This window comes from Ailuropoda melanoleuca, chromosome 4 (genome assembly GCF_002007445.2).
Source record: "Ailuropoda melanoleuca isolate Jingjing chromosome 4, ASM200744v2, whole genome shotgun sequence".
NCBI lineage: Eukaryota > Metazoa > Chordata > Mammalia > Carnivora > Ursidae > Ailuropoda > Ailuropoda melanoleuca.
Genome location: NC_048221.1, coordinates 88,387,252 through 88,411,440, shown reverse-complemented (window position 1 = coordinate 88,411,440; position 24,189 = coordinate 88,387,252). Strand labels below are relative to the sequence as shown.

At 44.6% G+C, this 24,189-nt stretch overlaps 1 protein-coding gene across 1 annotated transcript in view; it reads right to left on the bottom strand.

Moving 5' to 3' along the window:
* Window positions 1–427: 427 nt before the first annotated feature.
* The window catches only part of SLC1A4 (solute carrier family 1 member 4), a 29,658-nt gene continuing 5,896 nt past the window's right edge, over window positions 428–24,189 (bottom strand). The window contains exons 2-8 of the mRNA XM_011235315.3: window positions 18,761–18,803; window positions 16,489–16,551; window positions 14,957–15,123; window positions 10,153–10,386; window positions 8,773–8,967; window positions 8,332–8,466; window positions 428–5,997 (exon numbers count right to left, since the gene is read on the bottom strand). Coding sequence (XP_011233617.3) covers window positions 5,760–5,997; window positions 8,332–8,466; window positions 8,773–8,967; window positions 10,153–10,386; window positions 14,957–15,123; window positions 16,489–16,551; window positions 18,761–18,803 — 1,075 coding nt within the window. The 3' untranslated portion in view covers window positions 428–5,759. The remainder of the gene's footprint in view (window positions 5,998–8,331; window positions 8,467–8,772; window positions 8,968–10,152; window positions 10,387–14,956; window positions 15,124–16,488; window positions 16,552–18,760; window positions 18,804–24,189) is intronic.

Here is a 24,189-nt window from a genome sequence, read left to right as displayed (position 1 = left end):
CAGGCAGCATCATTTACATGGAATACAATAGCACAACACCAGTGGTTAGCAGAATGTTAGCAGAATCCCGACCCCNCAAGGCAGACGCTCAAACCACTCTGCCACCCAGGCGCCCCTAGAATTTTTTTTTTTTTTAATAGATCATTCAACATGCTTTGAGTGTGAGTCAAATCTTTTAACTGCAACTCACCTCCAAATTGGGGCTGTCCTGTAGAATTGTGAAGCTGGAGCACTGCCCAGCTCCAGGCAGCATCATTTACATGGAATACAATAGCACAACACCAGTGGTTAGCAGAATGTTAGCAGAATCCCGACCCCATTTTCACTTATCCCATGGTCAGATGCGTAGGCCTTCCTCAGTTATACATGTTTGGGGAGAGCTGCTTCAAATTAGTTAGGTGTTCCCATTTACCAGAAACCCTTTTACTTTTTTTTTTTTTTTTGGCTCAACATGCTAAAATGAGGGAGTCTGTATTTAATGATTAAGATCTTACAGAGTCTCCTTTGGGTATGTGTGGGCAGAATGGAGTGTACTGGGAATGTGGACAGTGATTACATTTTGAACATCAATTTTCTTTATCTGGGATGTATCTATGAAAGGAAGCATCTCTATCTATAAATACAAAATGTCTAGAGTAGGCAAACCCCTAGAGACAGAAAGCAGATTAGTGGATGCCAGAGGTCCTAGGTTTCTTTTTGGGGTGATGGAAATGTTCTGGAATTAGAATGTGGTAGTGGGTGCACAATTCTGTGAATATACTAAAAATTGTATACTTTAAAAGGGTGAATTTTATGGTATGTGGACTATATGTAAATATATATGTAAATATAACCATTATATTTTTTAAAAAATGAAGAGACACTGCATCTTTACTGAGCTCAGGACACCCCGGAAACTATTTTTTCAAAGAAGGAAAACTTCTGAGCTTTATGCATGATTTTCTTTTTCCCTGTAAAGGCAGAGCTTGGGGGCAGTTGTGTCCTAGACCTGGGGCAAGTTCACCTGTTACAGTACACTCGAGGGATCCGAAGGCTCTCATCTCAGTCTTGTGTCTTGCTCTAAATAATCCTACATCTGCTAAAAATTCAGCCCAATACTTTTTTACATATTGTTTCTAAGACACACAATTCAGGTTTGAGACTCTGATTTCAGAAATTTTAGGATACCCAGTGCCATTCTCTGAAAAGACAAAAAGCCAGTGAGGACTCATGGCTGTCTTCCTTTGAAGAGGGAAGTTTTCTTTCAAATGACTTAAGATTCTCCTTCTTGCTATGTATTCACTCGCTGGGAGCCCCAAGTAAGGGGGACTGCAGGGCAAAGGCCTTGAGATGGGGAGGGAGACCAGAACCCCCACACCAAATCCTGCCTGCACCCCCCTAAGCACGATGAGGAGGGGGTGAGCCTGACCAGGAGAGCAAATTTCTGTCTAGACGACAGGGTATTGCCAAGAGCTGCTGGCACCCTGAGTGGCAAGTTGGGAGGATGCAGCTGAAGAGAGAAAGCATGAGTAGCGGGCTTCTTTTGTGAATAAGAGAAATTCGAATGCATCCTGACCATTGTTTACAGGGTCGGTTCTTTTTAAGCAGTTACCCAAATAGTTTTAGAATACATGTTCAAAATGGGCATGCTCCTCTACTCTCCAGCCACAGACCCACCAGCTGTAAGAGATCTTCCTCTCTATCTCCACAGGAGAACGAGGAATCAGATGCCACTTGCTGGGCCCGCACACGAAGGGACACAGGCTGACTGGGAACCTTTCCTGCCACTGGGTGTCTGATTTGAGAGCCAACACTACCAGAGCACATGCCATGTGCCAGGCACTTTCTGAGCACTTTATGTAAATTAACTCCTCTACCTTCACAATAGCCTATGTCCCTAGTAAGATTACTGTTCCCATTTTAAAAAGGAGGCTGGAGTGCCTGGGTGGCTCAGTCAGTTAAGCGTTGCCTTCAGCTCAGGTCATGATCCCGGGGTCCTGATGTCAGGCTCCCTGCTCAGCAGGGAGTCTGCTTCTCCCACTCCTGCTCACCCTGCTTGTGCTCGCTCACTCTCTCAAATAAATAAATAAAATCTTAAAAAAAAAAAAGATAAGGAGGCTGAGGCACAGAGGGGTTGTTGCGTCTCGGGTCACAGAGCACGCAAGCAGCAGAGCGGGGATGGAACCCAGACAGTGCACACTCCTCCTTGCTACATCGCTCATGTCCTTCATGGGTGCCGTGCGAAGTTCCCCTCAACAGGCTCAGGTGACCCCAGAGGTCTGCACACTTCCTGCTCACCGGGGAAGAGGCAGCTTATGGAATTGCCCCTCTTGATTTGGCTATATGAAAAAGCTGAGGCACTGAGTACCAACCTCAGCCTTCAAACACTCTTCAAAACCGAGAAGCAAGACAGCTGTCCTCCAAGGTGGGAATCTGGTCGTTACTAACAGGCCCCATCAGGCCCTTGGTCTGTGTAAGCTCTGTCCTCATCCCTTTGGGCCTTGCCCAGAAATTAAAACTGGTGTCTGTATGATATGAAGAGCTGGAAACGTGCAGGTCAGAACGGGACCTGTTTCTTCAGGGGCTCCAGAGCCTGGAAACTAAGGCTACCAGTGTGAGCTTGTCGGTTAATCTTTTATAAGAAGCTCCTAAATTCCCTAATTGTGCTGGAATGTGGTGTCACTGAAAATGAGATTATACGGAAGAATGGGCTGGGTGTGGTGTGGATGATGGCGGAGGCCTGAGCAAGTGCCTCACGCAGGGCTTTCTCAGTAATTCTATGGACTAGGGCATTCTTCCAGCGTGGCTCTTGGTTTATAGATGCTCAGTTAAGGCCTGTTGACCTAGCTGTTCCAACAAGACTTAATTTTACGGAGGTATGTACTGAAACCACCCACTTTTTCATGAGCCCTGCTAGTGTTGACTAGGAGGCATCCCGGAAGCTGCCGGACACTCATCTCCTGCGAGCCCCATCAGCGACTGCCCTGCAGCAGCTTGGCCCACCCCGGGCCTGTCCTGCCTCAGGCAGTCAGGCTGGCTAAAAGCTGCGAGAACAAAATCAATTCGGTCACCCTCAGGTGATCCCCTGGAAGAGCTCCATTGGTAACTGTCACTTCGGAGCACAGGAAAGGAATAAAGGAACATGCAGATCCTAGCAGAAATACTGTATTCATTTTGAGGACTGCTATGTTTTAAGGCAAATGTCACGCACACAAAACAGTCAGAGATGAACAGTATTTACGACAACATGTTAGAAGAGAGGGGGAGACAGCTTCAGATAGTGAGAAAGTAGGATTTTCCCCAGCCGGGTCACTCGTGGTCTGATTGCTCCTACAGACTGAAGAACAGGAAGACACACAGCACCTTCTTCCTCCCAGGGGAAGGGGAGCCGTCGTGGGGGATTTCATACAGAAGCACCCTGCTGCAGGCCCTGGCACTCTCCCCACTGCACTGTCAGGTTCAGGACAGAGGAGTGCGCTCACTGCATGTGCAGCTCTAAGTTTTACCTTTTGTGAAATTTACTTTTAGAAACAGGAAAACCAGTTTGCAGAAGCCAACACTGTGGTTAGTTCACCTCTATCCAAATTCAAACTTGCCTGGATTGGAGCTAAAACAATGTGGATACACACACATATATATGCGTGTGTGTGCATATAGAGCCATATACACGTGAAAGAAGGAGAGGTAAGATCTACCGAAGGAGAAGGCAGAGAAATAGTGAATGCTCATTTCCAATTTGGGACAAGGTGATTGTTTCCTCTTTCAAAACAGAAGGGGATCAGCAAGGAGCCAGAGGGTCAAGGTTTCCAGGCAGCTCTCAGCTCAGTTCCTGGTCCCTGGTGGCCTCACACGGCATGGGAGTGGCTTAGCTGGTTTAAAGAAGTTTGGAGCGAGTTGGGCCTTCCCACTGGCTAGGCCAGCCCTGTGCCCCGTGGCTCCTGCCCACTCCTTCCACTCAGACACACACCCCCGATTTTAAAACAGAGGAGCTTGACTGCTTCTGTCCCCGCCCACCCATTCCCAATAGCACAGGATACACATCTTCATGGTGTGTCCCCTTCTACAGGGCCAGGGTGACAGCCATGCCACAGCAACAGGGAAAACAAGAAAACGCATGAGGTGGGACATCTGGAAGCTGTTAATGGCCCATTGTGAGGTGGCCGAGCCTGTGCCTGGGGTCTGGGAGTCACAGGGAAGCCAGGGACGTGGAAATGTGCTGCAAGATGGGGTGGTTCATTCAGGAACACCTGAGCAACGTGAGGAAGAGGTCGCACTGGATGCTAGCAAATACCTACAAAGAGAACCAGCGGCATAACAGAGCTACTAACGCACACAGAGAACAAAGTTCTGCTCAGAGAAGCTGTCTTTACCAGGAGCGCGAGGCCTCCGTGAAGAAAGATATCACTTGGGTAAAACATAAGAGCATAGGGGTGTTAGCACTTGATATCCAAGAAGCAAAAGGGTTGTTTTCACGGATTCCCTCAGTTTGCCTCACCAAATCCCTCTGAGGTAGGTAAGAGGCAGGTGACATCAAGCCCCATTTTACAAATGGGGTAAAGTAAGGCCAGGACTCATTGCAGATCACACCATGGAAACACATCAACAGCCACAGAGAAAGAACATCCTTGTGCTTTCGGTCTTCCCTGTCCCTGGCAACACCAGTCTTCTTGATAAAGCCCCCTCACCTAGATTCAGACCAGGTCGGCAGGTATCTGGAGGAACGGGGACATTTGGCTTACAGGTTTCAACTTTTGATCTACTGGCAGGAAAAGAAACCGAGCCCACAGCAATCAGCCAAAGCCAGGGGACCTGGGGACCTGGGAATGGGGGCACCCACTCTACCCCAATTAGTGAGTGAGTTTATGTGTTTTCATTTTTGTTTTGCACAGTGCGGCATTTTAGGGGGCTAGCTGAATTATAAGAATGGATTGATAAACCAGCGGGTCCTGAAATGATGATGGAGGAAGAGGCCCCTCTCTGGCCTGTTGCCAGATCAGAGTGGATGGGGATAAAGCTACAGTGTTGTCAGAGGCCACGTAGTGGAAACAGAAAACTTCCCTGGGGCTGGGATGACAATGAGGACGATGGTGTATGCCTGTGTGTGTATGTGTGTGTCTGTCCATCTGTCCTCATAGGGTGTTTAAATTACCCTTGCCGGCTGCACCCCCGCACCCCCCGACCTCAGCATTTAAACTGTTTACTTAATGCCACTGACCAGAGACCCCCACAGTGCTAAGCGCCATCTGGAGTATTTCTAACTGGAAATGTGCAGCGCCTTCAAGCCCACCAACAACCAGTCAATCAGAACCAGCCACACCTCGAGTCCCAGCTCGGTGAATTCCACACAAGGGTAAGAATCTGGGAATTTTCCCAATTACTCTGGCTCACGAGGCAGCGTGACAAAGGACTCTAAACCCCCTACGTTTGCCCAGAAAGCCCCCCAGGGCAGAGCTGCCTGGCGCAGTGGAGGGCACATGTGTGTGGTTCCAAGCTGTCACTACTTGGTCCCTGGGAGCCCGCTCCGCCCCCAGCCCGCGGCTCCAGGACGGGTTTCCAAAGCACACACAGTTGCACCTGTACATGGACCAAGCCATATGGCAGAGTATCCTGCTCTCCGGTAACCAGTTCCCGCTGGGAAGCCCAATGCCGGCATGGAGACGTAATCCTTGAATCGGTGACTGGGCCAAAGCATTGCTCGGGACTAAAAGTCGGTGAGCGCAGTGCCCGCGCCCCCACACGGCGGGGCGCCCCGCCGGTGGGCAAGCCCTGAGCCAGCCCCCTCACAGAACCGACTCCTTGGACTCCAGTTCGGGGGCGCCAGCTGCGGGGCCAGCGGGGTTCTGGTGAGTCACCAGAGGCGACGTCTCCTCCTCCGACTTGCAGTTGGGCACGGCCTCCACCTTCACTTCGCTCAGCTCCTGCTCCCGGACCTTCTTCACGGCCTTCTGATTGAGGTGGTGGAGAATGCCCGCACCCAGCGCGTCCCCTTCCACGTTCACCACGGTGGTGGTGCGGTCCCTGCGGGGGAAGAAAAGGCAGGCCTTGCCGCGGGTGCCCCCGAGCCGGGCGGCCGCCCCAGCAGCCTGGGGGCCCTGCCGGGGTCCGGAGAGCACGATACGAGGGGCACAGGCCTCACTTTACTCTACACTAAGTTTCTTCCATTATTTCTTATTCTCAGGAAAGTAACAGACCCTGATTGTGGAAAACCTGGAAAGAAGTACAAAGAAGAGGGGCGCCTGGGTGGTGCAGTCGTTAAGCGTCTGCCTTTAGCTCAGGGCGTGATCCCAGCGTTCTGGGATCGAGCTCCACATCAGGCTCCTCTGCTGGGAGCCTGCTTCTTCTTCTCCTACTCCCCCTGCTTGTGTTCCCTCTCTTGCTGGCTGTCTCTCTCTCTGTCAAATAAATAAATAAAATCTTAAAAAAAAAAGTATAAAGAAGAAAACAAAAGTCACTCTGACACTTCACAACTCCTAGCGAATCTGGTAACATCTTTCTATGTGTGTATTTTATGTGTAGTACACAACATTGTATGAGAGTCACACGTAGCTGGGACGGAGAGTGTAGACAGGGTTTCGGATCCCACTTCTCTCCCGCTCCGGGGTACAGTGGAAATGCCCCTTCTTTCTCTCACCTCAACACTGGATCTCTGCTGAATGCTCAACTCCGCATGTATTCCAGGGCAGTTGGCAAACACCATCTCCTAGCACTGTCCTTTCCAAAGTTTGTCTTCCCACAGGTTAGCCCAAGAAGCACCCTCTCTTTCCCCTAGGGCTCAGAGCAAGGACAGTGCCCCTTTCGGAGAGAGGGGAAAAGTGTGAATTCGCCTGCGGGCACCGGAGAAGCTGAGGGTTGTGCAAGCAGAGCCCGAGCGATGGCTGACAGCTCGTGACTTCAGGTCTCTACTGGGCAGTCTGCCTGGTGCCCTGTGTCCCTGTTCCTGACTAACTGCCTCTTCAAGGCCTGCCTCCCTCCTGCAGAGGCAGCTGCCTAGGAAGCGGACGGGGCCTCTAACACGCCACTCTGGTCCCGTGCAACTCACTAGCTCAGGGACTGAGTTCCCGCTGATGAGCTGTGCGGACAATGTGGGTCTCTGCTGCACAGTTCACCCTCCTTGTTCTGAGAAACTGTAAGGATTCTGAGAAGTCCCTTCAAATTTCCAGGGCTTACACAAAAGGCTGGAAACCACCATTCCCAACCACAATGGGCAGAGCCACGAGCCCAGTGCCAGACTCCAGTGTTTAGGCTATGCCGTGCCTGGCTCTGGCTCACTTGGCCAGCAGTGTCTTTCTTCACTGATGCTTACTGGATGCGTTACCACAAGCCTGGAACTCTTCTATGCACTGTGGATATGCTAACTTACTGCATCTCCAACACAGCTCTGGTGCAGGTTCCATTATTATTCCTGTTTGACAGGTGAGCAGATCAAAGCACAGAACAGTTCCTACCATGCAACTAGTAAATGGCAAAGCTGGGATTTGAACCCAGGTACCTGGGCTCCAGAGCTCATTTTCTTGTCCATATGCTCCACTGTCCAACATTAGTACCTCAGGTGACCTTCCCTATAAAACAAGTATTGTTCCCACCTAAAGAAGGTATCACGTGACTCAAGGAACCCACACTCAGAGTCAATGCTCACTGTTCTGTGCCTTTACGGGAGCCCTGGTGATGATGGCCTGAATCATACCTCCTGCCTAACTCCTCCTTCCCTGAGCCCAATCCACTCATATCAGCTGGGTTCATCTTCACTGCCCTTGCAGAAAGCACTCCTTGCATGTTCCAGGGCAAGGACAATCATTCCCAAACGCTCACTGCTCCAACGGCTAGGACTCCTATGCAGCCAGCAATCTCCATTAGACCCTCGTCCCCCTGGCCCTGCACTGGGGGCCCAGCCTAGGTCTTGGACCCCTGTTTTCCTGGATGCCCTAACCAAGTTCCCAGTAATGATATTTCATGGTCATTCATGGGCCTTTGACTCTTACACTGTTTAATTTTTCCTAGCTCTAAATTTTGTCTTGCCTGGGACGCATGGGTGGCTCAGGCAGTTAAGCATCTGCCTTCAGCTGAGGTCATGATCCCAGGGTCCTGGAATCGAGTCCCACATGGGGCTCCTTGCTCAGCAGGGAGCCTGCTTCTCCCTCTGGCTGCCTCTCCCCTGCTTGTGCTCTCTCTCTCTGACAAATAAATAAATAAAATCATTAAAAAAACTTTTTGTCTGGCCAGCTCAACTGTACACTCCTTCACAAGGCATGTCTGAAGTTTCTCTGCACGTCCTAAACCCAGCACGGTGCCAAGATCCTAGGGAAGTCAACACAGACTTTCTTTTATTAAGTGCCCTTAGGGCTTGCTACTTACACAATCCAGTCCACAGCCAGGATCAGAGAAAGGTCATGAGTGGGCAGCCCGATGGCCTCCAGGATAATGGCGATGGTGAGGACCCCCCCGGCTGGCACGCCTGCTGCTCCGACACTGGAGGCTGTGGCTGTCACTCTAGGGGACGGCACAGAAGACTGGCCATTAACAGAGCATGGTATGGGCACAGAGAAATGCAAAATATGGCAGCCATGGTTTGAAAACCGAAAACCACAGAACCCTAGATGCTGCTGGCTGAGCCCTTCAGAGATGATTCACTCTCTTCAAGTAATGAATTCGCGCTGTCATTTTCCAAAGGGGACCTCTCCAAGTCATGGCGAGATGGGTATTCGTGAGGTGTTTCAAAGGAGATCACACACACAAAGAAAAACCCCTCGAGTTTTGACCCAGACCTAAAGATGGAGAAAAGAAAAATGAACTTACAGAATCGTGAAAATCTGTCCTGCTTTCAGCTCGACGTTGTTGAGCTGGGCAATGAACACCGCGGCCACACACTGGAAGATGGCCGCCCCGTCCATGTTGACAGTCGCCCCAATGGGGAGGATGAACCTGCTGATTCTCTTGTCCACACCGTTGTTTTCCTCAATGCACTTCATCATGGAGGGAAGGGTTGCAGAGCTGGAGGGGAGAAACGGCCAACCATGACAACAGTCCTTCCCAGCCCGGCTCACAGACTGCTCGGCTCAGACCCACAAACAGAGCAGTTAGTGTCATCCTAGTGTCTGGTTTTCTTCCCTTGAAGAAAGAGAAAAATTGGAATTGCTTCAAAGCTTCTGTCACAACGTGCGGTAATGTCGATTCCAAAGTATTCAAACTCTGACTCCCCAGATTCACCTGTTACGTTACTTACCTGGGCACACCGGTTCCAAACAGTTCAAGAAACCCCACACTACCTCATGGCGCCAAACGGTCTCAAGACAACAAGGAACTATTTATTCCATATGTGCATCTCCTCTCTTGAACCGTTCCCCACCAGAAGCAAGAGGCAAACCATGGCTTGTTTTCCTTTTAGGCCAAGAAGTAGCAATGGCTGGGAGAGCCTGGAGAGGGACTATGTTCCTGGACAATCGGAAGAACAATCCCTGCTCTCTCCAGCTAGCCCTGCGGGTGGCTGGCATAGCTGAGAAGCAGATTTGTTTCGAAGCCAAGAAACTTACCTCCCTAATTCTTCTTACCACCACCACGTTATCATATAAATAGCCACTCAGGATGGGAGGAAACATGCAGTAGAGAGGCAAAACCCAAATGTATGAACGCAATGTGCTGCCATCCTTTGAAAGTTCTCTTTAACATACTTGGAAAGCCCGATTTTTTGGAAGGATTTCCAATAATGACAAGGTGCATCTTTTGTACTAAATTAGACAATCCCACAATACTGTGGACTGCCGGAGAGCTAAGCACCCATTCGTTACCATGATGCCTTGGTCTTATTTTCTATTTCATGTATCCAGAGGGAGAATTGGGCAGACATTATTCTAGAAACTTCCCTGAGACGTGTATTAAGTTAAGTGGTTGCCTTCTTTTACTCAGGCAGTTAGGGTGAGGACCCACAACTGGATTAAATAATGATCTGACCTCTAAGGAGCAAAAAGGAGAAGGGAATAAGACAATCCCTCCTCTGGCAACCCCAGAAACCTACTTCCATAAAAGTGTGGGGCTGGTGATTCAAAACCAGACAAGACCAATTTCGAGTTTTCAAGAAATTAAAATATGTCAAATGCTGGTTGTGCATCTATGACTGGACTCACCTGGTTCCATATGACTATGGCTCAGAGCAGCTGAGGGCACCTGGAATCGACTCACCTGGAGCAGGTGGCAAACGCTGTTGCAAATGGCGTGAGGAGGCCCAGGAGGAACCTGAAAGGGTTTTTTCGTGTGAAAACAAAATAAATAAGTGGCAGAACAATTCCTCCATGAATAAAATGGCCCAATATAGACGTGAAGATGTATTTTCCAAGGCTGGTCACCAGGACGATGATGTCCTTCATTTCCAGAATCTTGCTTCCAACCAGGAACATGATGCCCACGGGTACATACCTAGGGCATGAGCACAGGTACCTGTCAGTAAGAGTGATGCGATAATGGGCCCAGGAGATGCAGGCCCTTCCTGATACACAACACAGGGACTTTCAACTAAGTGGTCTTCATTTCTCCCTGGGATGATCCTGAGGGTGCCTGGCTGGTTCGGTGAGTAGAGCATGCAACTCCTGATCTCAAGTTGGTGAGTTCGAGACGAGACCCAAATTGGGCATGGAAACTACTTTAAAAAAAAAAAAAAAAAAAAAAAAAAAAGAAGCTCTCCCTAGAATGATCCTGAGGAATTGAAAAGGATGGGCCCATTTTATAGGCTGTGAAACTGAGTAAAATTAACACGATAAATCACCATGGGTAATAGAGTCAGGACCAGAACCCAGATTTCTTTCCCCTTGGATAATGCTACCAACCACATGGGCTCCCAAGTAGAAAGCCGAGGAACTCCTCAAGATCAAAGCCTCTGGGACTGAGAACTTGACTTTCAGCCTTGGTCAGGCTTGCTCTGAGAACTTAGAGACACAAAAGACAAACACCTATTTTGCAGAATTGCAAAATAGGTGATACAGAACTGAGCCAAAGCTGGGACTTTTGTTAAGTTTTAAGTTCTTTCTGGTTTGGAAAACATGATTCCGTGGGAAAAAGTCATTAACAATGACCCTCAGGGAACGCTCCTCGAACGTGAAGATTTTTTAAATGGCGAGATGGAAAGAAGAAAGGGAAGGAATGAACTATGGGAGCTACAAAACCCCAAAAGTCAGCTGCTTTGAATTTAACATAAGTTTAGGAAGAATTTTATAATCATTGACTTTATTTGTAAGTTTCAATTACATAGATAATAATATCACATAGTTCAAATTTGAAAGGGTTCAAAAGGACGAATAAAGTGTCCTTTCCACATCTGCCCCCCCAAGTACTAAGTTTCCTTCCCTGGAGATAGCCACTGTGACTGGTTTCCTGAATTTTCTTTTTTTTTTTTTTAAAGATTTTATTTATTTATTCGACAGAGATAGAGACAGCCAGCGAGAGAGGGAACAGAGCAGGGGGAGTGGGAGAGGAAGAAGCAGGCTCCCAGTGGAGGAGCCTGATGTGGGGCTCGATCCCATAACGCTGGGATCACGCCCTGAGCCGAAGGCAGACGCTTAACCGCTGTGCCACCCAGGCGCCCCCCTGAATTTTCTTTACGGAGATATTCTAACCACTGTCAATGTTAAAATTCAATAGCAACTCATGAATGCATTCTCCTTTCAAAAAATTAAAACACAAATTAGGCCAAAATCCTCTTTCAGCACCATCCTCATGCCAGACCCCTCCTTAGATAACTACTTCTACTTGTTATGCATTTAGATGCATAGGTATGTACTTAAATCTGTATGTTTAATTTGAACCCCACATTATGTCTTTGAGATCTTTTCATGTCAATACACGGAAATCTACCTTGTCATTTTAAATTGTGGCAAGACATGCATAACATAAAATTTACCATTTTAACCTTTTTTAAGTGTGCACTTTAGTGGTTTCAAGTGCATTCATATTGCCATGCAACCATCACCACTATCCATCTATCCATGTCCTGTATGCTTCCATGTCCTATACTGAAACTATGTATTCATTAAGCAATAACCTCGTCTTCCTACCCCCCACCCTGTTCCTTGGAACTACTGTTCTATTTTCTTTGTCCATGAATTTGACTATTCCAGGTACCTCTTGTAGACAGAATCATACAATTATTTGCCCTTTTGTGACTGGCTTATTTCACGTAGCATCATGTCTTCAAGGTTCAGTCACGTCAGAATTTCATCCTTTCTTAAGGCTGAATCGTATTTCATTGTATGTATATTATCACATTTGGCTGATCCATTCATTTATCAGTGGACATCTGGGTTGTTTCCACCTTTACCTTACTCTTTTTAAATATTAGCTTCAAAACTGAAACACTATAGATTATCTTGCCATTGTTCCGTTGATGGACCTCCAGACTGCTCCCAGGTTTTCAGCATTACAAACAAACAATGTTGCAAGCAGCCTCTTTGTGCCTACCTGCCTGTGTTCTCTAGGTAGAGACACCAAGAAATAGAACTGCTGAGTTATGGGGTGTGCATATTTTAAATTTTAGTAGATATCAACAAATTGTTCTCTGAAGTAGCTGTTCCAATTCATATTCCCACCAGCTGTCCAGGAGAACAATATTTTCCCTGTACCACTGGTTCTGATCCAGGGATGATTCTGCCCCTGCAGGACATTTGGCAATGTCTGGAGACATTTTTGGTTGTCACAGCTTTGGGGAGGGGTATCACTGGCATCTAGTGGATGGAGGCCAGGGATGCTTCTAAACATTCTACCCTTTGCTTGAAACTATCCTCACTCTTATCAATGCCTGATACAACCAAACTTCTCATTTTCCTAATCCTAATAAATTGGGCATCCCTTAAAATGTTTATTGGTCATTCAGGTTTCCTCATCTATGAATTACCTGCTCACATACTTTGTCCACTTTCTAATAGTATATTCAGTCTTTTTTCTTTTTCAACAACCAGAATGCTTTGGATTAGGGCTTCTCAAATTATCTTTGGTGTCTTTCTATCCAGTTGGTCATGGACCAATATTCTTATAAAAGACAACAGAAATAAAATATTAGAAAAGTGATCATGTGCTCAGATGTTGCAGCAATATGAAATTGCTACAAATGTTTCTAAACACTTATTCTCAATTTCCGTATAAATCTCGTAGCAAACAGTTCGTGAACTGGTACCAGTCCTCTGGAATGCTTTGAGATTCGTGTGTGTGTGTACATATATACATTATATGTAAATATATATAAATTTTTTTTAGTAAGTATCTTCTTTTGTTCAAGGTATCTTTTGCATCCAAACATTTTATATTTTGATGTAGTCAAATTTAGCAGCTTTTTATGGCTTTTCCTTTTTGCATTTCATTTAAGAAGAGTTTCCATACTCCTATGTTTTCCTCTAATACTTTTAGGGGACTCCCCTCCTCCTTTCTTCCTTCCTCCTTGGATCGTTTAATCCACGGGTTGGCACCCTGAGTTTTATTGGAACGACGATGGTCATTCATTTATAAATAGTCTAATGGCTGCTTTCATCCTATAATGGCAGAGTTGGTAGTTGTGACGGAGACCATATGGTCTGCCACGTTTGCTGAGCCTGTATTTAATCCACTGAGGCATTATTTCTGTGAATAGTGCAGGGTAGGGGGGTGCTTTGACATTACAGTAGGTAATTAGAAAAGGAAAGAAAGAAAAGAGCTGCTATTGGGAGATCCCTCTCAAACCTGGTGGAGATCCTTAAACCGGGTAGGCATTTTAAACCCTAATTCTGTGTGAGATGCACTGGCTGGGCAACAGATCTCACACTGCAGTCAAACACACAGCAGGGTCTGCCTTACTAAACACCCGCTTATTGAAGGAATGATGATAAATTGGTTTTCAGATTGAAAACAAATGTCTGAACATAGGAACATCACTTTCTTGCATAATTTCCTTTAATCCAAACTTTGGGAGGATTTTAAGACTAAAAAAATAAGCCAGGAAAAGAACCTGACATGTGATGAAAACACTTTTTCCTTTCTGAAAATATTTTTCTCCCCAGAACAACAACAGTCATATGAACAGTCATGTTTGCAATGACAGAGTCAGATTCTGGAATTTTTGATTGGGGAAGATAAAACACCACCCATGGGGGCTCTGGACTTGGCCTCCCACTCAATTCCAAACTTTACTACCAAATTCCAGGCTTCCCTCCTGAGATCTGCCACCCCCGTGCCATCTGAGAGAGGGAAGTTCTGGGACAGTTAAGGGTTGACAATAAGGAAAATGCTTCACGTATGAAAGGATAAACTACGTTTCTGGACAACGTACGAGTAGAAGCTAAAACCCACAGAAGTTTGGCTCAAGTAAAACAGCAAGATAAAGCTTGTAAGGGATAGGCACTGGAATTGGTATGATTTCTGAGAAGTCACTTTGAGAGCTCTGGCCAAATTTTTACTTGTTAGCCAGAAATCAATCCAATGGTTTTTATTAAACAACTGTGCTTTTATTGATATTACATAAAGAAACATTTATGTGAAAAGAGACCATTCCAAGTTTATATATGCACGGGTGAAAATGAATTTGTCTTCCATGCTGTGAAATATTATAGGAAGGTGCCCCCTTGTAGGTTGGAGTCTACTGTTTTAAGATAAACATGCCTTATTTTATGCAGTACGTAGCACACTTATGGAGTTCATAGCCCCAAAAGATGATATGGGCATCCCATATGATATGGGCAATGGTGGAAACTCATAAATAAATCACCAGGGATAGAACCATAAGGGGTCACTGTGGGTGCTGAAGAAGGGACTGTAACTATGGCACATTCCTGATTCTCTGAGGTCCTGGACAAGAGGAGAAACTGTCTCCACCTCCACCACACCCTGTATCCAGTCTGGCCTATGGTGCACCAACCACAGGTGGGGCACTTAGCCAGGTGGCCCCACAGGGGTGACCTAGGACAGTAGACTTGGGTTCTTTTACGGATGGCAGGAGAAATGAGAGGGAGAGTAGCAGGGCCAAACTTACCACATAATCCATGACACCAGCACCATCGTCGCCTCATTGAAGGCATTAAAGAAACGGATGAGCTCTTCTCCTTCAGAGCCGAGTTTCTTTAGGGCCACTCCTAACACCAGGGCAAAGAGGACCAATCCTAAAATGTTCATCCCTTCAATCTCGGTGCCAATGGGGATCTGTGGGATCAGAGGGGACGGAAGGTCTAAGTTTACAACAGATGAATCAGAATTCAAGTAGAGGTTGGACAATCACTTCAAAGGTTGCTTTTGTTTTATTTTGTTGTATTTTATTTTATGTCATGTCACATCACGTCACGTCACTTCATTTTATTTATTTTATTTTATTTTATTTTATAAGTAGCATTTTCAACACAGGACTTGAACTCACAACTCTGAGATCAAGACCTGAGGTGACATCAAGGGTCAGATGCTTAACCGACTGAGCCACCCAGATGCCCCCAAAGGGTTGCTTTTAAAAGAAGAGCTGGTTAATATAACATTGTATGTCAACTACACTGCAGTAATAAATATTTTAAAAAAAATTAAAAAAAATTAAAAAGCTGGTCTGGTGAAAAGTTCCTTCAGATCAAGAGTCAATGATTGTAACTGTGCGTCCCAAATGTCAAGAAATTCTCTGTTGCAAGATTTTCAGGATATTCTTTCCTGAGTCACTAACTTAAAATAAAATATACAGATATACTGTATTCCTTTTTTCCATAATGCTCAGTCTCATGACTACTAGCATATATTGGACAAATGTTTTATTCCATCAAAACACATGATATTCTGAATAGGAAACATGTATCAGCATGGTAAAAAGAGAAAGAGCATTTTTACCATAGACCTGAGTTCTAGTCCCAGCTCTGAAATTAAATAACTTCTCTGACCTTCAGGTTCTTCATCTGCAAGATGAAGTGAATGGGACTAATTAGTAGCTTTCAACTTTTTTCTTAAGTAGAACTTTTCCTCAAAGAAAGGCTGGTAGGGCTCAGAGCCCCTCAGCCCTGAGAAGCTGTCTGCGTGGGGGTGGGGAAAAGGCGAAGTACCTCCTTGTTCCCATGACAGCTCTGTAGCAGCATAGAATAATCCTGGAGGTCCCTTGTCCCTTTCAGCTCTATCATGCAGGCTGGGACCTCGCCCAGTGTCCAGCCAATAATAGCTACTCAAAAAATACGCGTGAGTGAATGATGGCTATAGTGAGTTAAGTCCCCGAGACAAGTTCTATGCGTAGAGATAGGTTAAATCACCTATTATATTTCAGGATAGCAGAAGGGGCGTTATAAAATATTTTTTGAAGGACGGGACATCAGTTCTAAGTTGATGAAATGGATCTGCTGAAGACTCCAATGCCACAGATGCTGGCCTTCGGCCATGTTGCTGAATGACCTAAGGAGCAAACCTAATCTATGTTCTTCGGGTACTTCTTTCAAACCCCAGAGTTTTCAGTCCTGTTGAGAAGATGCACCTTGTACGCTCCTTCAGTTAAAAAGCATTGTTTGCTTTATAAGTTATTTGCCACATGTGATCTTTAAAGAGCTTTACCTTCTCACGGGTTACATTTCCAGAGCTCGTGTTGTGGGTCACCTCTCTATAATCAGTTGCATACTGGGAACAAGAGAAAGAAAGGACGCTGTCAGTTCAGAGGTGAAGGCTGACCAGAGAAATCGAGAGGACCTCTGGACCTCTTGCTACTCTTCTTATTCACTCCAAGTGTTCTGGGAATTTCTCACTTGGTTGGCCTGACAAAGGCTTCTGAGAACTGTACAAAAGTTGCTTAAGACCAAGGCAGTATACACCCCAAGAGGCCTCTGAGTCATCTAGGGACCCACACCATTAGGGACAATGGTTTGGAGGAGGTCTGCACGATTTCATGCTGATAGCTTGAGATCTCAAACAGCTGACATGTTATACTATTTGAACTTTAGTATTAATTTCATAATGTTGAAGTTCACTTTTCAATGTCATTTTATTCTCATTCATATATTTATACTCCACTTTGTTCCAGAACTTGCTTGAGCTTAAATGCTTTTCAGCATCTATTCCTTTTTTTTTTTTTTTTTAAGATTTTATTTATCTATTTGAGAGAGAGAGCAAGAGCATGAGCTGGGAGTAGAAGGGGTAGGGGCAGAGGGAAAGGGAGAAGCAGATTCCCCGCTGAGCAGGGAGCCCAGTGCAGGGTGATCCCAGGACCCTGAGATCATGACCTGAGCCAAAAGCAGACACTTAACCTACTGAGCCACCCAGGTGCCCCTCAGCATCTACTTCTAATCTGCTTGGCCTCCATTCTCCAAAGCAAAGGATGTGGGGCAAGATGGCGTTTTCTGGCTAAGTCTTTGGGAGATTCACTTATCAGAAGTGAAATGACTCTCCAAACTTGGGCCCTACAGTTGAATTCACATACTTCTGCACTATGGCAGAATGCACGAATGAATGGCATCTCTTATAAAATGACTTTCCTGACCCCTTCTACAGACACCTGCCTCTGAACTGTCAAGAGGAGCCCATTATGGGGTACTGCTTTGTGCCTGTCTTTGATGCGGTCTGGTCTCTCTTACCTTTGATTTATCAAGTTTCAGACAATCAGAGGTGTTCAGCTATCCTGTGACTACGGGTGACAGGGGAAACAAAACCCACCCCACACCTTCTGGGACAGGCACTGAAAGCCCCATAAACCTTTTATTTTTTTCCTACCTCACATTATATATATAAGCCACAACTGTGCTTTTATGCAGATTAAAAAAAAAAAGATGTATTTATTTGAGAGAGAGAGAGCACAAGCAGAGGGGAAGGGTGGAGGGGTAGAGGGAGAGGAAGAAGCAGACTCCCTGCTGAGCAGGGAGCCTGATGTGGGACTCCATCCCAGGACCCCAAGATCATGACCTGAGCGGAAGGTAGCCACTCAACCAACTGAGCCTCCTAGGCACCCGCAGATTTTTTTTTTTTTAAGAGAGAGAGAGAAAGAGAGAAAAGAGAGGGAGAGGCTGTAAATAGAAACTGAAAAGACTTTGCTTGGAAAAGGCAATGGATTAGTCCATCTAATCTAGATCTTTATACTCCTTCTCCTCAAAAAGCATGGCCACAGGGATGTTACTTGCAGTCTTGTTAAAATTAAGAAAAACCAGAAACAATCTGAATGTCTACCAGTAAGGGACTGACAGAATACAATTATGATATGCTCACACAGTGGAATACGGTCATTAACATTATACAGAAGGGTATTTACTGACATGAAAAATGTTTATAATATGCTGCCTTAAAAAAGAGATTAAGAACAATATGTGTAGATGTGTACATACTAACAAGATGTGTAGTGCAATTGTTTTTATTTTTAAAACATGTGTGTGTGCACATGCAGAGAAAAAACATATCCGAAGGATGTATACCAAAATGTTAATGGGTATCTCTAGGTAGCGATTATGAGTGATTTTTAATTTCTTCCGTATTTTTACACTTCATTTTTTATTTTTTGCATGAGCATATATTACCTATATTATAATCAGAAAAAAAGACAAAAGTGTTATTTTTTTAAGATTCTAAAATATTTAAGAGATCCCCACAATGTGATTTAAGGGTATTACTCAGGTGATATGAAAAGACGGCGGAACCAGTGGGATATATTAAAAAACCTTTTCGGTTTTTGTTTTGCTTGGTTTGTTTGTTTTCACTCCAGGGTCCGCTCTATAAAATTTAGGCCAGGGTTACCGAGTTTTGTTAACAATACTTCCCCTCTCTGACCCACCTTACCTAACTCTATACCATCATTTATACACCGCCCCCATAAGTTTCCTATTTTTCACAAAGCGTCAAGCCTTACCGTACGGAAAGCGGCAACCACAAGATTTGAGGGAAACAGGTTTCTGTGGGAAAAGAAAGTACTTCGTCAGTGTTCTTAAAATTCAGTGTTCAAAGTGTCTACTTTCAGATGCCCATTCCTGACACCCCAACACCGTGTTCCCTCCCCCTCCAGCAGTTCCTGTGGTCCCAGCTTGATCCAACACCCAGCTGTGCCTCAGCTGGTAGGCCACAACAGATACTCCGTGCGCACCGATTTTTACCCTGATCTCCACCGTGGTACTGCAGAAAAACTGCCTCACTTTCCCTTCCCCTAGAAGTTCAGCTCTTTTGCAGTGGTTTTCAACAGGAGTGGTATTGCCCACTGGTGAAATCCAAGGGAGTGTTTCCATGGTCGAAATAATTGGGGGGTATTCCTGTTATTGGGGGAGTGTGTAGAGAGGGGAGTGCCAGGTCCCAGCCATTCATTCTACTGAGTGTGGCCCTCATACTTTCCAAATATCCTATATTGCATACCTGTAGATGAAAACCTTGTTCATCATGACCTCACCTAAACTCATTCCAAAACAAGGTATTTTTTTGGTACAATTTGAACATACACTGAATTTTCTGGGAATGCAATTACTGTGCAAAACATGGAATTAGTTTTTATTTTGTTTTGTTCAGAATGTTTCTAAAGATTGTTCATCTTTCTGGAAAATCACATCACCAATGGCAAACTGTAGGATCTGGGTCCTTAATTACACACACCAGTATCAAGTACCAGCCTGCATTTACAGCTGTCTCACTAATGGTGAATGTAAATTCAGAAGCAAGCACCTAACCACTTCGTTTTAGGATCTTTACATATCGAAACACATTATTTTTTATTATAATTTACTCTCCTTTTATCTTTCTGTTGAGTCATACGGATGCTTTGAAATTGAAGTGAATTGAAATTCTATTTATGGATTTCATTTCAGGATGAAGGGTTTTATAAAATATTTGTTGTAAAAGGAGGGCAATAGGACTGGCCAAGTTAAGCTAGATTTGGAAACCAAAATCTATGCATGTGAACAGTTTTTTTTTTTATTATATTATGTTAATCACCATACAGTACATCCCCGGATTCCGATGTAAAGTTTGATGCTTCATTAGTTGTGTATAACACCCAGTGCACCATGCAATACGTGCCCTCCTTACTACCCATCACCAGTCTATCCCATTCCCCCACCCCCTCCCCTCTGAAGTCTTCAGTTTGTTTCTCATAGTCCATAGTCTCTCATGTTTCATTCCCCCTTCTGATTACCCCCCTTTTCTTTATCCCTTTCTTCCCCTACCGATCATCCTAGTTCTTATGTTCCATAGATGAGAGAAATCATATGATAATTGTCTTTCTCTGCTTGACTTATTTCACTTAGCATTATCTCCTCCAGTGCCGTCCATGTTGCAGCAAATGTTGAGAATTCGTTCTTTCTGATAGCTGAGTAATATTCCATTGTATATATGGACCACAGCTTCTTAATCCAGTCATCTGTTGAAGGGCATCTCGGCTCCTTCCATGATTTGGCTATTGTGGACAATGCAGCTATGAACATTGGGGTGCATATGGCCCTTCTCTTTACTACGTCTGTATCTTTGGGGTAAACACCCAGTAGTGCAATGGCTGGGTCATAGGGTAGTTCAATTTTTAACTTTTTAAGGGACCTCCACACTGTTTTCCAGAGTGGCTGTACCAACTTGCATTCCCACCAACAATGTAGGAGGGATCCCCTTTCTCCACATCCTCTCCAACAATTGTTGTTTCTTGCCTTGTCTATCTTTGCCATTCTAACTGGCGTAAGGTGGTATCTCAGTGTGGTTTTGATTTGAATTTCCCTGATGGCTAATGATTTTGAACATTTTTTCATGTGTCTGTTAGCCATTTGTATGTCTTCATTGGAAAAGTGTCTGTTCATATCTTCTGCCCATTTTATGATTTGTTTATTTGTTTCTCGTGTATTGAGTTTGAGAAGTTCTTTGTAGATCTTGGATACCAGTCCTTTATCTGTGGTGTCCTTTGCAAATATATTCTCCCATTCCGTGGGCTGTCTCTTAGTTTTTTTGACTGTTTCCTTGGCTGTGCAGAAGCTCTTTATCCTGATAAAGTCCCATAAGTTCATTTTATCTTTTATTTCTCTTGCCTTTGGAGATGTGTCGTGAAAAAGGTTGCTCTGGCCGATGTCATAGAAGTTGTTGCCTATGTTCTCCTCTAGAATTTTGATGGATTCCTGTCTCACATTGAGGTCTTTCATCCATTTGGAGTTTATTTTTGTGTATGGTGTGAGAGAGTGGTCAAGTTTCATTCTTTTGCATGTAGCTGTCCAATTTTCCCAGCACCATTTATTGAAGAGACTGTCTTTTTTCCACCGGATGTTTTTTCCTGCTTTATCAAAGATTAGTTGCCCAAAGAGCCGAGGGTCCATTTCTGGGTTCTCTATTCTGTTCCATTGGTCGATGTGTCTGTTTTTGTGCCAGTACCATGCTGTCTTTGTGATCACAGCTTTGTAGTACAGCTCGAAATCCGGCATTGTGATGCCCCCAGCTTTGTTTTTCCTTTTCAACAGTTCCTTGGAGATTCGGGGCCTTTTCTGGTTCCATACAAATTTAAGGACTATTTGTTCCAGTTCTTTGAAAAATGTCCTCGGTATTTTGATCGGGATAGCATTGAAAGTGTAGATTGCTCTGGGTAGTATGGACATTTTAACTATGTTAATTCTTCCAATCCATGAGCATGGAATATTTTTCCATCTTTTTATGTCTTCCTCAATATCTTTCAAAAGTGATCTATAGTTTCTAGGATATAGGTCCTTTACGTCTCTGGTTAAGTTAATTCCAAGGTAACGCATGGTTTTTGGTGTTATTGTAAATGGGATGGATTCCCTAATTTCTCTTTCTTCAGTCTCGTTATTCGTGTATAGAAATGCAACTGATTTCTGGGCATTGATTTTGTATCCTGCCACCTTACTGAATTGTTCTATAACTTCTAATAGTTTGGGAGTGGATTCCTTTGTTTTCCATATAGAGTATCATGTCATCTGCAAAGAAAGACAGTTTGACTTCTTCTTTGCCGATTTGGATACCTTTGATCCCTTTTTTACTGCGGGCCTCCTTTGGGTCAGGCACTATGCAGGACGCTGGTCTTGATATATAACAAAATCCCAGGGACAGTCCATTTGTACAAGATTGAATCATCCTTTACAATTTGTGCCAAACTTATCCATTAATACATACTTCTGTGGCTGAGTTGTTTACCTAGCACTGGAATCTCTAGGCAACCATTTGCAGTGCATTTGGTTTCAGAGGTAGGCAGGTCTGACTGCAACCCAGCTTGGCAAGCAATCTCAGACAGACTCCTGGTAGTCATACCTCGTACAACAGCCTCCCCTTGAGTGTGGGTAGGGCCTATGACTTGCTTCTAGCCAACAGAGTACAGGAAAGGTGATGGGATGTCATTTTCATGATTAGGTTACATAAAATTGGGGTTTCCTTCTCACTATTAGACTTTCTTTATTGCAACTCATTCTTTATTAAAGCTCATTGAACTGTACACCTAAAATGGGTGCATTTTATTGTATTTAAATCATATCTCAAAATTGTTTAAAAGGCTTTTAGAAAATAAGATATAGTGCTAACTGCAGAGAGTTTACAACCAAAAACATACATACGTTCAAAGGGATGACGGAACTTTCTATAACTCAGCTCTCAGATACTGGTCCCTGAGAAGGCACCACCTGGGGGCAGGGAGATGTAGCTCCTGCATCCCTATGGTTGCCACAGACCAGGCGCAGTCCCTCCTGCCCATACTAAGGGCAGGGAGCTGAGGCTGTGGGAGTAAGCAAAAACACTCCTCTGCACTCTTCAGACTGTGCCTTTCGTGCTGTTCTGAAGTCATTGCCATACTGAAGGTCAGTTAGGTTTTCTACATTTTCCTCCAGGAGTTACATTGTGTTTTACATTTAGGTCTATGACCCATTTTGAGTCAATTTTTGTGAATGGTGCAAGGTCTGTGTCTAGGTGTCGGATGTCCAGTTGTTCCGGCACAATTTGTTGAAAAGATTATCTTTGCACCATTGTATCACCTCTACTTCTTTGTCAAAGATCAGTTGACTACATTCACACAGGCTTTCTATTCCGTTCCATTGATCTGTTTGACAGTTCCTTCAACACCACACTGTCTTGATTACTGTTGTTTTATTGTAGGTCTTGTACAGTCGGGTAGTGTCAGCCCTCCAACTCCGATCTCCTCTCTGCAAGCTTATCCCACTTCCCTTTGGCTTTTAAACACAGACACTGCTGTGAATGAACTCTGGCTTCCTTACTCCTGAGCTCTCCCGCATTCAGGGATCAGCTGTTTGTCATGCAAGTAGGTTTGCCCCTCAGAGCTCTGTTTTCAGGCACTTTTCTTTAACTCCTCACATTCATACAATAACTCCATGTGCTTTCAAAATAAGAAGCATTTGAGCTGGGAGAGATTTAAGAGGTGATCAAGATCAACACCCTCATTTAGCACATGGGGACACCAAGAACCCAGAGACATTAAGCTAGTGCATCTCCCATTCACGCTCCACCTAGACTAACACTGTCCAATATGGTAGTCATGTGGTTGTTGGACACTTGAAATATGGCTGGTGCTAGGGAGAATCTGAACTGTTTTATTTGATTTATGTTGAAATAAGTTAAATGTAAACACTTGTGGCTAGTGTCTATCACACTGGACGTTGCAGGTCTGGAGTTTTGAGATCCAGAGTCTGGGAGTAAGAAGGACCAAGTGGTCTTCCCATGCTTTCCGTCTACACAGCACTCAATTTCACTCGGTGTTAGGGTGCTTCTAACCACTGAGCTCTTCATCTTATTCAAACTTTCAAATACTTCCTTTTTGTTATTTGATCCTTAGAAATTTGCTTAAATTATAAAATACCAGATCTACATTGGACCAGAGTTCCTTTAACATTAGTAAACTGTGAAAGCATTTATTAGTTACAGCCAACATTTAATAAAATATGTACTACATTAGACAGAATTGAAAATACTAGCATGTATCACATTTAAAATGCTGCTTTGTGGCACTTGCTTCATGTTGTGTATGTGGGGATGGGGGGGGGATATATGTGTACTGAAGCCATAATTTAAGTGTATTTCTTAGAGCAGGTCTAAGTCAAAAACATCTGCAAAAATGTCAGGTCCATACTAAATTCAGAGACCCATGTCAGACCAAATTAGGAAAGAATGAATGGACAATCCTTTCCAGTGCTACAGGAACCTTTGGGTACGTAACTTAAACAGAAAACCCGGTATGAGAGGAGGCTGGACTGCTGTTAATGGTGGTTTATACTCAGGCAGCTCACACAATGAAAAACTTCAAAAATGTTCCTTCTTTATACATCTGGTACTGTTTGCTCTTCTGATCCTATTTGTCAAGGGTGGTATGCA